At 42.6% G+C, this 15,335-nt stretch overlaps 1 protein-coding gene across 5 annotated transcripts in view; it reads left to right on the plus strand.

The window, feature by feature from the left end:
• Window positions 1-13,325, plus strand: part of ARMH3 (armadillo like helical domain containing 3) — a 150,163-nt gene extending 136,838 nt beyond the window's left edge. For 4 of the 5 annotated variants that reach the window (XR_005555157.1, XM_039331096.1, XM_039331097.1 and 1 more), the window contains 2 exons: window positions 1,584-1,700; window positions 11,913-13,325. Coding sequence is in view for 4 of the 5 variants with exons in the window: in XM_039331096.1 (XP_039187030.1) it covers window positions 1,584-1,700; window positions 11,913-12,005 (210 nt within the window). In the remaining variant the exon portion in view is untranslated. Of the gene's footprint in view, window positions 1-428; window positions 475-1,583; window positions 1,701-11,912 lie in introns of those variants that run through there. The other variant, XM_039331099.1, reaches the window with a different exon arrangement.
• Window positions 13,326-15,335: the final 2,010 nt, after the last annotated feature.

The raw sequence follows: 15,335 nt of genomic DNA on the forward strand, positions 1-15,335 counted from the left end.
GTGCTGTGTGGGTATTAGGCAGCAAATTCTATTTGGCAATATCCTGTTGAAGTCTATGGCAAGAATAGAGGAGTCTGGATATGTTTGTACATGTATTCCTTTTATCACTAACTGCTGCTCGACAGAGAATGGCATGGTAGGAAACTGGAACATGCTTAAATGGCCAAACTTCTCTGTTTTTCAGATCAGGGGTGTACTTCTTGGACATTCATGTCAGCAAATAAGGACCTATGGACCTGGAGGAGCTGACATTTAGCAGCTCTTTCATAATAATTAAAGTATGCTGGTTCCTAAATTATAAAAAGTATTTCTTTCTACATGATCCAGCATTCTGGAATAGAGGCAGACATTTGTATTCACTTGAGCAGGCTTTAAGATTACGTGACCAAATCTGAGAAGTCTCATTTTCTCTTGTGCTTATCTCTTAGGGAAAGCAGATACAAACTTCTATCGTTCTGATATTTGGTGATCTGTCTGCTGTTACTGTATGTTGCTCTTCATGAGATTGATTGATTGCATATATATATATTGTCAGTGTAGGCCCAACTTAGTGTCCATATAGATAGATTTTCTCCATGATAATCTGTCCTGAACCTGGACCTTCAGCTGTGTTCATTGCCATTGTAACTGAGTCCATCCACCTTGCTGCTTGGTCATCCTTTTTCTTTCCTCCTCTCCCAGGATCAGAGCCTTTGCCAGAGGGCTGGGTATTTGCAAACTATGTTTGAATCAGAATACTGATAGGTTATTACTTTGCAACATAATTACTTCTGCAATTTTAGAAATGGGGTTAATTATATATTTATGCATCAGGGTTTTTTTTGACATTTCAAAGCAATATGCAATTAGCACAAACAAAACTGAAAATATGTTTAAAACTAAGTAAAAGAACAATTTTAAAAGTGCAATTAAAAACAATTTTCAGTTTGGCATTGAAAGATTGTAGCATAGATGCTAAGAAACTGTGCTAAAATGCTCTTTCTCCTGCAATTGAGCTTTTCTTTCATAATGCCTCTGATAAAAAGTTCATCTGGAGAAGACCTTTGTGTAATTATGCACTTGGAGAACATAAATAAGAAAGAACAGTTGTAGGGATATCCCCACATACCCTTGAAAGACAATATAAAAGTACATTTTATCAAGTTTCCATCTTCCGATCAGTCTTTTCTAAATTTTCTTGTTCCGTTGTGTTGGATGCTTCATAGGATTTCAGTCTTTTAATCTGCTAAACTGAATTTGGGAGTCCTTAACCTCTCAATTTAGTCTTCAATAGACATTGATGAGGATGGGGGCATTTCTAATGCCATGGACAACAAATAAAATTGGGAATAAAAACCATAATGCATATTTTATACAGACTGTATATCTAATTGAATTATTTATTTTAATTAAAATAACTTAATTCATTAATTAATAATTAAATAATAAATCATTTGTTCTCCTTTTTTTAGCAGATTTAAGACTTTTGTAATCTTGGAATTGAGTTCCCCATAGAGAACTGTATGACGTTGGGGTTATGTATTTCATATATAATGGTATTTAGCATGTTGACGTTTAATTTCCATTGTGTTTTGGGGTTGCAGGTTTTGGAAGTGGTGCGCTCCAACTATGATACACTTACCTTAAAATTACAGGATGGGCTTGACCAATATGAGCGCTACTCAGAACAACACAAAGAAGCCTCTTTCTTTAAAGAGCTGGTGAGTTTTAACTTTCTCATAAAAGGGTCATATATTTGGCTCATGATCCAGCTTACAGTTGCAGCAATAATGCAACAAAAACTGCCTGTATATTCACAAAATGTATGAATTATATCACTGTAGAGACCTGGTTATTGATTTCAGTTGGATGGTGGGCAAGTATATTTTAATACATGTTTTATCTCTGCTTGGTTTGGGATTCCTTGAAGTCTTGAAGAAAGTTGGAGATAGGTCTTGGAGAGCTATCATGAAGACTTTTCTCCAAAGCAGAAATATCCCGTGCTTACTAGATCGGCATTTTACAATAGATCTATTGATAAGGAGAAATAAAAATGTTTTCTCCCCAAGCAGACTATGCTGCAATTTGAAATGCTCTATTAGGATATCCAACTCTCACAAGTTGTGTGTACCAAGAACTGACTGCTTATTGGACTTGTGCAAGCAGCCGTGATTCATTTTGACAAGATGCTTTGCACTATGAAAATGAGGCCATTTAATTCACTGAGATGAAGTGGCAATAGGAATTGCCTGGGCATGATGCCCTTATACCTTTTGACATTTGCAAAAGTCACTTTAGTCAGGAGGAATTGTGCTGCTTTGGGAAGCAGTTTCAAGGGGATACCTCACTAAACCTTCATTGATAGGCATAGCTTAGTTTCCTATTCTCCCACCGCTCCAAAATGTTTTTTCCACTCAAACTTATTCCTGTGCTTTATTGGGCATTCCTTGCCAGGTTATTCCTATATTCTTCATTGCAAATATAAAACAATGGCTGCTAGCTACCATTAATGCTTTTCATTTGTACAATACTGTGTCATGATAGTAACCTGTTCCTAAATTATGGAGATTCTCAGTCATCCAGGTCATGGTTGTCCCAAAGGTGCTTTTTCAAGAAGCAATTGGACTTCCTTGTTTTTCTTTGAAGATGTTTGGTTTGTCATCCAAGAAGCTGAATAGAAGGGGGGGGAAGCATCTTTGGGCTTTTCTTAAAATTACATGGAAACAACAATGCTTGTTCCCATCTGTGTAGCAAGAGCACTCTTATCCTCAAATGCTGTGTTTGAGGATAGGAGGGAGCAAATATGCTGCTTCTGTTCTCTCTTTTTTCCTTTGGCCACTGTCACTTTTTTTTAATATCCTTTTATTCATTAGGTGAAGAGCTTTATCTTTGTTTTGATTAAAATGAGGACATTGTTTTTCCTAATTCATGGAAATTGTGGTTCTTTGAAGAAACTATTCTGATAAACACTAAGAGTTCAATTCTTTATCACTGAGAATAATTCATGTCACTGCCAACAAATGTTTCTCTCTCTCTCTCTATCTCTCTCTCTCTCCCCCCCCCCATCTCCCTAGAGACTAATTTAGCCTCATCCAAGCCAACCCTTTACTGAAAACTACAACCTCCTGATATTGCATTTCCTCAGTTTACTTTCAAGGTAGAAGAAAGGAATCAAGCTGATCCAGCGCAATTCCCTGTTGACAAAATACCTTACTTCTCTTTTTACCATTACAATGTTTTTTTCTTTTAGGTTCACAAATAGGATAGACCTTCTCTAGAATATATATTTTCATAAGATTTTGTCACGTAGGTTGCTGAATAAGGTCAAAGCATGTGGATCCCTCTTCTACTGTTTACCTTTTGTACAAAGTGTACTTTTCTAATTTATTCATTTATTGTGATTATTTTATTTAAGATTGTTTTTCATTGTTCTCTCGTAAAGCACTCTGGCTCCCCAGAGGGAAAACCAATGTAGAAACAGCATAAATAAACACTGTGCAGAATGATAGCATAATAGACAAATGCAAAAGCCGCCGCCTCACTCTTCCTTACAATGTATAGATGTTTGTATCAATCGTAGTCATCTCCCAATTTCCATTACTGCAGGACTTTTCCAAGCTGTGGACCAGACTCTTGGTATATGATTTCATCCTGAATTTACCTCCATGTGATTCTGCTCATTTCACCAAAACTCTGCTTGGTCATACATTTCAGGAAACCTACAGTATGAATAGAATAGAATAGAATAGAATAGAATAGAATAGAATAGAATAGAATAGAATAGAATAGAATAGAATAATGAAAGAACGGAATAGAATAGAATAGAACAGAACAGAACAGAACCTTGGAGGTCTTCTGGTCCAGCCCCCTGCTCAAGCAGAAGAACCTATACCATTTCAGACAAGTGACTGTCTAGTCTCTTCTTAAAAACCTTCAGTGATGGAGCACCCACAATTTCTGAAGGCAAGCTGTTCCACTGGTTAATTGTCTTCACTGTTAGAAAGTTTTTTCTTAATTCCAGGTTGCTTCTCTCTTTGGTCAGTTTCCAACCATTGTTTCTTGTCTTGCCCTCTGGTGCTTTGGAGAATAGTTCGACGCCCTCTTCTTTGTGGCAGCCCCTCAAATACTGGAATACTGCTATCATGTTGCTCCTGTTTCTTCTTTTATTTAGACTAGCCAAACCCAAGTCCTGCAGCTGTTTTTCATATGTTTTAGTCTCCAGCCCTTTGGCCATTTTAGTTGCTCTTCTCTGAACTTTTCTCCAGCATGATGACTGAAGAATCCACCAATGGGTTATTTCAGTCCTCCTGCCCAATCAGACCAATTTGTCAAGTTGTCACACCTCCTCATTATCTGGGTCTTCCAGTTTCATTTTGGTCTTTCGCCCATGAGGACGTGATATCTTGATTCTCGGTACTTTGGAGCAGGTCAGGTAGATTTACAAACTCATTGGTGGATTCTCAAAATTTGGGGAACTAGTACAGAGTATTTCCCTTCTGGGGATTCTGATTCTACTCCCTTACTTTCTGGGTTCGAGTAGGACTCCTCTCCAGGACTGGGGGGAGGCGTCTTTTTCCCTTCCCTGTTTTAGCATTTTACTAAGCTATCACTGGGACTCCTGATAGAGCTAGGCAGAGTTTCCCTTTGGGGCGCTTTAGGGGGATCCCTTTCTTATCTCCCTCACTAGCTCACGTTTTGGGGATTGTCGTCTGGTGGCCATTTTGAAGCCTTGTGGCTTCTCTTATGACCAGGCCCGGTCAGGGATCTTAGTGGCGGCTGCCATTTTGGATCGCAGAACTTCCCTTTAGACGACAAAGTTATTTCACTACAGTGATTTTGTGACTTCGTTAGGACAGCGACGGGAGAAATTCATTTATTGGTGTTTCCTTGCTGTTAGGCTTGTTTGTGGCTACCACTGAAGCGGAGCTGCCTCGTGGTGCAGCGACAAGCATTTTCTTCGTGCCTAACAGCTGTTAGGCGCGTTTTTTCAAACTTCGTTCCCTGAAATTGCAGCAAAGCCTCAAATTCAACCATTGGGTTTTTGGAAACATCTGAACTGTTTTAGGAGGCTCCGTTAACCTCCACTACCTTCAGACTCCAACCTCCTCCCCCCCCTCCCCATTCCCTCACCACTCAGAGTGTCCGCCATTTTGGGGACCTTTTTCCTGAGAGAACCACCCATTTTCACCCAGGCTAGGACACCATTTGGTGGCTATCACTTAGTAGAGTTTAACATTTACCAAAGTTCCACATTGTTATCATTGTTACTAATTTGCCTTGAGCCTTGGTGTTTCAGAATTTATTTTAGGATTGAGGACAGAAAGGTGGAATTAACAGCAGCAATGGTACTTCAGGCCTGGTCGCTATTGCCTGTCTGCCCCTCTGCATCTAGTGGCTGTTCCAAGTTCCTGACCATCGCCACTATTGTGGGACACGCGTGATTCACCTCAACCACTGTGGATTGACGAGCGCTTCTACGCCAGGTGTGGGTTCAGGTTAGCCAGTGGGCCGACTCACGCCAATACACTTGAAGTCAGTTCCCTCTTCACGGGGGCCTCTGACGTCCCTTGCAGACTGAGTCAGTCTCAAAGTTATCTTTGGGTTGTATCTCGGTGGAAATGGCAGAAAACACTGAACCAACTCCTCTGGAAGCAGGCATTACTCCCGTCCAAGCTGAGCTGGCACCTGAAGCACCTTCAGGTAAGGCCAAATCCAAATCTAAATATGGCAGGAGGGTTGGCAGGGCAAGCAACAGGCAGACCAACCGTACACACAAAGCTCTGGAGAAGCAATTCTCACGAGCCCAACGCTTGGCTGCTGAGAAGGGTGTTGCATTGTCAGCCTCAACACCACCTGAAACGGGAGCGCCTCAACCGTCCACATCCAGAGCTTGGTCATCGGAGAACGTGCATCAACAGGTCTCGACTCAGACCCTTGGTCAGGTAGGACCACCCCTGTTTGGGGAGGACCTTGATTTGCCAGATACGTCGACAGCTCCCACTGCTGATGTTGGACCACCTGCTGAGGGATCACGGCCTCTGCTAGAGCAGCCTTTCTCCGACCAGCTTAAAGCGTGGACAACAGGCCGTGTCCCAAGCCATGGTGTCAACGAGACACCAGAAGGTGTTTCCCATTCCGGGACCTTCTTCTTCCTCTGCACCAACAACTGCCAAACGTCCTCCCCTGGATCAGTCAGGTATGGTTTCCCCATCCCTTTCTCATGTTTCCGACTCTGAGGTTTCAGATTATGAGGAAGGTAAGGACGGTTGGTCAGATTGTGAGGAACCCACTTACGAATCTCAATCTATGTCAGAGCTGTTTAATTCTTCACTTTTTCCTGAATTACTGCGCAGAGCCTGCGAGGCTAGTAAGCTTTCCTCATACCCGGTCTCAACTCCTCAACCTTCCTTTGATCAGGTATCTAATCCCCTGTTTGCCGAGCCAGTAGACAAACACCTCCAAATTCCCTGTCCCCCATTATTCCTTAAAAATATTCAGGGACAGTGGGAATCACCAGCTGCTCAACCTACTCAGGGCGCGGCTGAGCACAAAATAGCCAAAGACCTTAGCGGACTTATTAGAAGTTCCAAAGGTAGATGAATCTCTGGCCCCTTTATTTTCAACCGCCAGCCTCCCGGCAGATGTATCGGACGCTCTTAAGGCAGAGGATAAGAAATACGAAATGGCCTTGCGCAAGGCTCATTTGGCATCTGCCTGGGCAGCTAAGGCAGCTACGGCCACTTCCTTCTTTGCAAGGATTTCTATTACCTGGCTTCATCAGTTGCAGGATAGAATTCTGTTGGAAGAAACCAGGATCCATCACGATCTGACCAAATTACTAGCCACATCCGAGTATATGGCGGATGTCTCCCTGTATTCGGCCAAACATTCAGCCCGGGCAATGGCCTCCAGCATAGTCGCTAGGAGGTTGTTGTGGCTGAAAAATTGGAGGGCCGAAAGTAAACATAAGTGGCATGCGGCCATGGCCCCCTTCACGGGCGGCAAATTATTTGGGGAGGCTTTAACACCATATCTTGTTGAGAACAAACAGAAACAAAAAGTGATTTTGCATGTAGCGAAGAGAACTACCAGACGGTTTGTTCCATACAGTCGCCGGCAGTCCTTTCGGAGTGGGGCTGCGACAGAGCCTGCGCAACCTTACCGACCACCAGCTCCCAGAGCTAAGCGCTCCTTTGACAGGACAGGTTATAGGGACAGAATCAGGTACCAACCACAAACCAAACACTCCTTTCGTGGCAGAGGGGGTCGACCCTTCTGGCGAGGAAAGTGACTCAGAGGGAGGCCCTCCCATTGGCGGCAGACTAGCTCTCTTCATACGCCAATGGGAAAACATGACCACAGACTCCTGGGTCCTACGCACTATCAGAGAGGGATTGTCCCTGGCGTTCAAGTCCACACCATTAGACTGATTCATGTCTTGCCCAGCCATGAGAAACCATGTAAAAAGGGGATTCATGGAAGACGCCATCCAACACCTACTCACCATCAAGGCGATAGAGGAAGTTCTCCCAAACCAGGCGGAGTACTATTCCATCCTGTTTGTAGTCCCAAAGTCTTCTGGGGGATGGAGGGCAATCCTTGATCTCAAGGGACTGAACCTCCATCTTCAATACAAGAAATTCAAAATGCAAACGTTACATTCCATCTTAACCAGTATCAAGCGGGGAAATCTGTTGACCTCAATAGATCTCAAGGAAACGTACCTACACATTCCTATACTTCCGGATCATCGCAGATACCTGCGATTCTGTTACCTCAATCGCCATTATCAATACAGGGCCCCTCCGTTTGGCCTCTCCTCGGCCCCCAGGGTCTTTACCAAAATCCTGGCAGTGTTGGCAGCTCACTTAAGGCTGGTTCCCGTAAGAGTCCAGTGTTATCTGGATGACATTCTGATCCAGTCCCTGTCAGTCTCAGCGGCCCAGTCGGATTTGGCCCTCATCATAAGGACCCTGCAGAACCACGGCTTCCTGATAAATTTCAGCAAGAGCCAGATGACTCCCTCTATCCGCATGCTTCATCTGGGAGCAGTGATAGACATGGACTCGTGCCACGTGTACTTGTCAGAGGAGAGGCGCAGGAGCATCAGGGACCTGGCACGCAAGATGAGCAGACACAGGTCTGTGTCATTGGCCACACTTTCTCAACTCCTAGGCAAACTAGTATCTTGCATAGCTATAGTGCCGTGGGCCTGCTTACATGCCCGGGACCTGCAGTGGTTCCTACTCCTGTACCAGAGACAACACACCAGCACATCCAACAGGCTGGTCTGGGTTCTCGTCAGGTATGTTTATCACTCGGCTGGTGGACTTCATCGGCCATTCACAAGGGGACCCTGTTCAAGGAGCCCACTCGGGTTCAGGTGACCATGGACGCAAGTCTCTTTGGTTGGGGGGCTCATCTCGAATCACAGATAGCTCAAGGGCAGTGGTCACAAACAGATCTCAAATACAGCATAAACTGGTTAGAGCTCAGAGCAAAACATCTCGCTCTCCTAAAGTTCCACACAGTAGTCAGGGGAAAGCATGTGCTGGTCAGAACAGACAATGTGGCTGCAAAAGCACACATGAACAGGCAAGGGGGCACCTGGTCCAAGTCCCTCATGACAGAGGCTTGAGCTTTGAGCTCCTGGGCAGAGAAACACCTGCTCTCCATCAGGGCCGAGCACATCTTGGGAGAGGCAAATCGGCAGGCGGACTTCCTCAGCAGGTCGATATTGGATCATTCGGAGTGGATGTTACATCCAGAGAATTTCAGGCAGATATCAGACAGGTTTGGTCGTCCGATCGTGGACCTGTTTGCCTCCCTGGAGAACGCTCAGCTATCCAAGTTTTTCTCTCGGGTCCCCTCTGGGGGAGCAGAGGGGACGGATGCACTGCACTGCAAATGGCCTCAGGGCCTGTTGTATGCATTTCTCCCACTGCCTCTGATTGCAGCAGTGATCAGGAAGATCCTGAAGGAACAGGTGGAACTGATCTTCATCGCTCCTCGCTGGCCCAGGAGACCTTGGTTCGCGGACCTGGTGAGTCTCTCATCCTCAGCCCCATGGCAGATTCCTGACAGCCAGATTTGGCTAACACAAGGGGATCTTCAACATCCAGACCCCCAATGGCTGCAATTGGCCACCTGGCACTTGAGTGCCGCACCCTAACCAGGGAATCTTATTTGGCGGAGGTGATTGACATGATCCAGGCGGCCAGGAGACCGACTACAAACCGCATCTATGACCATACGTGGAAGAATTTCTGTCGATGGTGCGACAAGAAACACGTAAGTCTAGCACAGGTGACTATTCCCAGGGTCCTAGAGTATTTAATGGAGGGTGTCAACAAAGGCCTGGCACCCAACACTTTATGTAGACAGCAGCACTTTCTTCAGTACTCTCTTGGAATTCCTCAGAGTCCTTATCACGGCATCCCACCATCCGGGCCTTCCTTAAAGGGGTCACGAATAGTAGACCGCCCGTAATTCATAGGTATCCCTCTTGGGACTTACCTCGAGTCCTTCAGGCACTGACCTCAGAACCACTCAAAACGTGCTCATTGCGACACTTGTCACTCAAGGTTTCCTTCCTGATTGCTATTACCTCAGCCAGGCGCATCTCTGAATTGGCCGCCTTGTCGGTGAGGAAGGACCTCTGCACATTTCATGAGGACAGGGTGGTTCTCAGGCTAGACCCTTCATTCATTCCTAAGGTTAATACAGTTTTCCATAGAGCACAGGAGGTCATTCTTCCAAATTTCTGCCCTCACCCGTCACATGAATTGGAACGTCATTGGCACACCTTGGATGTAAGGAGAGCGTTATGTTGTTATATCAAGCACACGGCACCCTTCCGTAAATCAGAAGCTCTGTTTGTGTCATTCTAGCCTTCTACAGTGGGTCAAAAGACATCAGTTTCCACCATAGGCAGGTGGATCAGGGCCTGTATCTCATGCGCTTACCTTTTTCTTGCCTTACCAGTTCCTCCTCATGTGACGGCACATTCTACCCGCAGTACCGCTACAACTGCGGCATGGGCTACCCAGGCGTCCATTGAGGACATCTGCAGGGCGGCGACGTGGTCTTCGCCATCTCCGTTCATTAAACATTATCGGTTAGATAAATTTGCGTTGGCTGAGGCCGCTTTTGGTAGGCGTATTTTGCAATAAGTGGTCACGCCATCTGGGGGTCCGGCCCCAACTGACTCCCCCCCCCTTAGGGACTCCGGAGGCTTTGGTATGTCCCATTGGTGGATTCTTCAGTCATCATGCTGGAGAAGGAGCGTTGGCTTACCTGAACGCCTTTTCTCAGCATGATGATGAAGAATCCACGCCCTCCCCTATTACATGTCAGTCAGGTCCGGGTGGGGTACTTGTTGGTTAACTTTCTTTTAATACCTGCTTGAGAGTCATCACGTTGACCTGTTGTCATTGGCTAATCCCTCTATGAAACTGGAAGACCCAGATAATGAGGAGGCATGACAACTTGACAAATTGGGCAGGAGGCCTGAAATAACCCATTGGTGGATTCTTCATCATCATGCTGAGAAAAGGCATTCAGGTAAGCCAACGCTCCTTTCCAAGGTCTCAACATCTTTTTTGTAGTATGGTGACCAAAATTGGTTGCAGTGTTCCAGGTGTGGTCTTACTAGGGTTTTATGAAGCGGTACTAATACTTCACGTGATCTTGATTCTATGCCTCTGTTTATACAACCCAGGATTGTATTAGCTTTTTTGGCTGCTGCTGCACACTGCTGGCTCATAGTCAAGTGATTATCCACTATGACTCCAAGATCCCTCTCACAGTTACTGTTTTTGAGCCAGGTCCTGCCTAGTTTGTACTTGTACCTTTGATTTTTCCTGTCTAAATGTAAAACTTGGCTTTTCTCCACATTAAAATTCATTTTGTTGGATAGAGCCCATTGTTCAAGTTTGTCAAGATTTTGTTTGGATCCTGAGCTTGTCTTCTGGGGTGTTGGCTATTCCTGCCAGTTTAGTGTCATCTGCAAATTTGATGAGTTCCCCTTCTATTCCCTCATCTAAGCATAATGAAGCAGAGTTTTGGGGAAATGAGCAGAATCACATGGAAGTAAATTCAGGAAATAATCATATACTAAGAGTCTGACCCACAGCTTGTAAAAGTCGTGCAATCATGAAAATTGAGAGGTGACTAAGAGTGATACAAACATTTGTACAAAACTAACTTTTTAAAGTAGGTCAAACCCTGTAACTTACAAAACTTTAAGAATTTGACCACTTAAAAAAACTTATGTTCTAGTTGAATTCTCTCATTTGCTTTTCTATTTTCTCTTGAAGGGTCTATTAACTTCTTGAATGAATGAACCACTGATAGACATGGTTTAGAGTTAACAAATGAAGTGGCTTATTGGATATTCAAACTGGTGTTTGATTGGTATACACTGCTTGTTCAAATAAGAATTTTCCTTGTTAATGAAACCATAATATGCTTGCCCTTGGATAGCTTTATAGGTACATATCTATGTCTTTATTCGGGGGCCGGCATGTGGAACTAATTGATTGAAGAAAAAATTAATATCACTGTGTGGAAAGTACCTGGTGAAATGAATGAAAATACATATCTGTTGTTAAATAAAATATAGGAAAGATTTGATAAATTTATCATTGCTCAGGATAGGAATGCCTTCTTGTCATGTCTGGGCTTGTAGACTAAGCCTTGACCCTGGGGTATGCTTCTTTTTTGATGTAGATATTTTTATGCAGCTAACGCTACAGTATAATCACAAAAGCTCATTTTTTGCATCTAGTAGTAATGCAAACTGCATCTAACAAATATGGACTTCCTTGCACAACAGTCTACTGCACTGAACACTGGCCTATTCAAGGCCCCCTTAATGCTGGGCCAAATGTATGACGAAAGGGATGTTATAATTATTGTTCTGTCTCCTACAGGTTCGGTCCATCAGCATCAATGTACGGCGAAATCTGGCATTCAACACTCTTAGCCAGGAAGCCCTGCTAAAAGAGTTTTCAACCATCTCCTGAAGTTATGTACTTGCTTCATAACTAGTCCTGATATTACCGTATCACTTCCTGCAGAATAGCTCCTGGATGTGGAACAGTCTAACTCTACTGTGTGCTTTTGTTTTTGTTTTGTTTTGTTTTTACAGAGAAGATCAAGGGAAGGCCTAGACTTACCCCATACTCTTGAGCATAGAGAATTAACAATATAGACTGCATTGGGAGTGGGAAAGAAGGGGCATGGGGTTATTTCTCTTTTTTAATTTCTTTGTGACAACTGTTGTGTAGAGATAAGAATTGTTTACTGAGTGAGCAAGAATAGAGCAGAAGAGGCTTAGAGAGTTTATACTTAATGGTTCTCTGAAGACTGCTGAAGCCTGAAGCAAGAAAGGGGAACAGGAACCAAGGTCTTGATAATATGGAACTGTCTGGTTGGACACTTATCTTATGTAAATTTGTACTTGGATGCTTTGAATCTGCAGTTCATGTATGTTGTTAGGTCCGTTTTAGTTGGTGCTGAAATTAACAGCTACGGGCTCTGTCTTTATTCTGCACAAGGCCTCCTACTATTCTAATGGTCTTGACAGAACTCCACCTCAGGATGGTCTTGGTGCCCAACCTAAAGCTCTCGCTGTCTGGAGTTTCTTAGTTGAGAGATTATCTCTATGAGTTTATTCTTACTGTTCCACTGTGCCATGTTTTAAAACCTTGGGAATGAAGATATTAAGATGTATCAGTGATTCCCCCACCCCAAAGGAGCAATAAGGGAAAACATTGTTTGGTTTTACTTCTACCATTGTTGTGCATCAAAAGAAGCCAGTTCTTCCTGTACCCAGAAGACTGACTGAGCTCTTGCCCTAGAGTCCTTAACTTTTTTCTGGTCTGGTAGCCATAGATTCTCTACATACTGGTAGGGTAATCGAGTGCTCCCATCAGGCTTGTCACTGTTCTTTCTATCAAAAATAACCTCTGTGAATTCCACAGTGATTGCAGATGTTTAAGTCAGTTCACAATTTATGTATTCCAATAAAGTACTTCATTGGAAATTCAGAATTAAAATAATAATTTGTCTATTTTATCAGTTCTTACTTTTTTAAAAAAGAAATATTTATTTGGGAGGGAAATATATTTATAGTCATTCTTTACTCCTGTCCATCAAATGAAATAACTCATGTGAACTAGAGTTGTACAATTATTCTGTCAATTTTTTCTCATTATTTGCAGGATTTATTTTCCAGCCATTTTTAATGAAAATGATAACTAAGACACTTAATTTTTTGCATTGTATGTAAAGAATTCACACAACTGCACTTTGTTAGAAAATTAAAAGTTGTGATTCTGGCATTCTGTGCTCCTTATATACTGTAGGTATGTTCTTAGATCTGTAACATACGGTAATGTTAATTTTTGATTCAAGATGTATTCAGTATTCCCCAAATTCATATTATCTTTTTTCTTCCAAACCACTTTGGCCATTCTTACTAACAGAATGATAACCAGAGAGATTTCAGTTCAGAGACGACTGTAATTTAGGGTAAATTCTTGCTATTTTGAACAGATTGGAGAAAACCCTGGGCTCTTCTCTTACCCACTGATGAACTCACCTATTCCTGGTATTGAACTACGAGTTTAGAGACGCAAAGGGTATCTTTTAGAAGAAAGGCTACAGAGGTTGTGCTGCCCAACAGCACCTTCCAGAGGCTATCATTAGAACTCAGTAAAGGGTTGGAAGGGATTACAATATTATTACCTCTACTAGTATTTCCTTGGTGCGTAGCTGGTATATCTGGTATATCATAGTTGATAAATGTGCACAGATTGCATAATCTTTATTTTAGGATCCTTAACATCTAATTAAAGCCTAAGACTTGAATATTTGTGTTGGAGAGAAAATGGAGTTGAAAATGTGGCAATTTTTCATTTAATTCAAGATTTCTGTATAAATTGCTTATTGCATCCATTTTCTCCCAGGTGACTTGGACTGGGCTTTAGCTGGCTTGGAAGAGTAATACCAGTATCTTCTGACTTTAACAGGGGATGTCCACCACTCTTCCCTGGAGTAAAGATAAGATAAGATAAGATAAGATAAGATAGCCTTTATTGTCATTTTTTTACTGTGGGCACAACAGCACATATCAAAAATGAAATTTAGTTGCCCGCTCTCAAGTGAAACACATACATGACACATACCTAAACATACTATGAACAACATATGTATAGACCCACACCCCTACATATACATAGCAAATAAATATTAAATACTGTCCATCTTGAATATATAACGGAAGGAGGAAGCTTGAGAGTTCACAAGGTTAATGCTGTATGGAATGAAACTATGGCTGAATCTGGATGTAGCAGCATTTACTCCTTTCTCCAGTATTCCAACTTTCAAAAGGGTTGCAGAAACCTTTCTAGTAATGTGGAAAAAATGGAGGCCAATATTTTCCTGAGTTTTAAGGGTGAGAATAGTAGTAGGAACTTCTGGGACCTCTGCTCCTACTTCTACCTTTAAACCCACTCATCCCCCAATCCTTGAAAAATGCCCCAGCCTTGCCATTTTCTGGCTAAACTGAGGTTGCTTTTAGGGCTTGAAGAAATAATTATTTGCTTCTGGCTTCCTGCTTCCTTCCTCCTCCTTAAAGCCTCACCACAAAGTATAAAATCATCCTAAAAAATGAGAAATTCAGGCCTTCTTCAGATTTAGTAGTTAAAGACCTTCCATTCCCATTCTATTTTAATTTTTAAATCAAAATATGCTGCCAAAATATTGGCTTTTTTGTTGCAGGAATTTAGCTTAACGAACAGCAAATAGGGTAATGGCATTTGAATCAGCATTCATTTCACAACCTGAGAGTTGCCTATTCCAATTACATAATTTATTCCAGCTACACCTTTTCATTGCATAGAGTTATCTCATGTCACTGCATTGACTCCTTCTGATAGAGGTTCACACTCGGGGGGGGGGGGTATATATTTAATGGTAGTGAGAAATTAAGATGGGATGTTGTTTAGAATTTCCACAGATCTATTTGAACATCTGAATAAGTCTTAAAATTGTTAATTTATAGCTGCCCTCACAATTGGTTTAGGTTCATCAGGTTTAGGTTCATCAGAGGTGCTACAGTACTGGGTAAATAGAATGATAGGTGCCAGGAGACAACTATATTAACCTATAATGACTAAACCTGTCTGTGAGAGGTTGGTTAAATAAAATACTTGGGCTATTTAATTTATCTAGCTTCTCCCCAGCCAACATGACTCTGTTTTAGTATAAGTTTCTTTTTTTCATTTCAAGTGAAAGCTCCCATTGGTATGCGTGCAGACAAATGCACATATGCATAGATCAGCTTCTCT

This window comes from Crotalus tigris, unplaced genomic scaffold (genome assembly GCF_016545835.1).
Source record: "Crotalus tigris isolate CLP2741 ecotype Arizona unplaced genomic scaffold, ASM1654583v1 scf7180000024434.1680833, whole genome shotgun sequence".
Taxonomy (NCBI): Eukaryota; Metazoa; Chordata; class Lepidosauria; order Squamata; family Viperidae; genus Crotalus; species Crotalus tigris.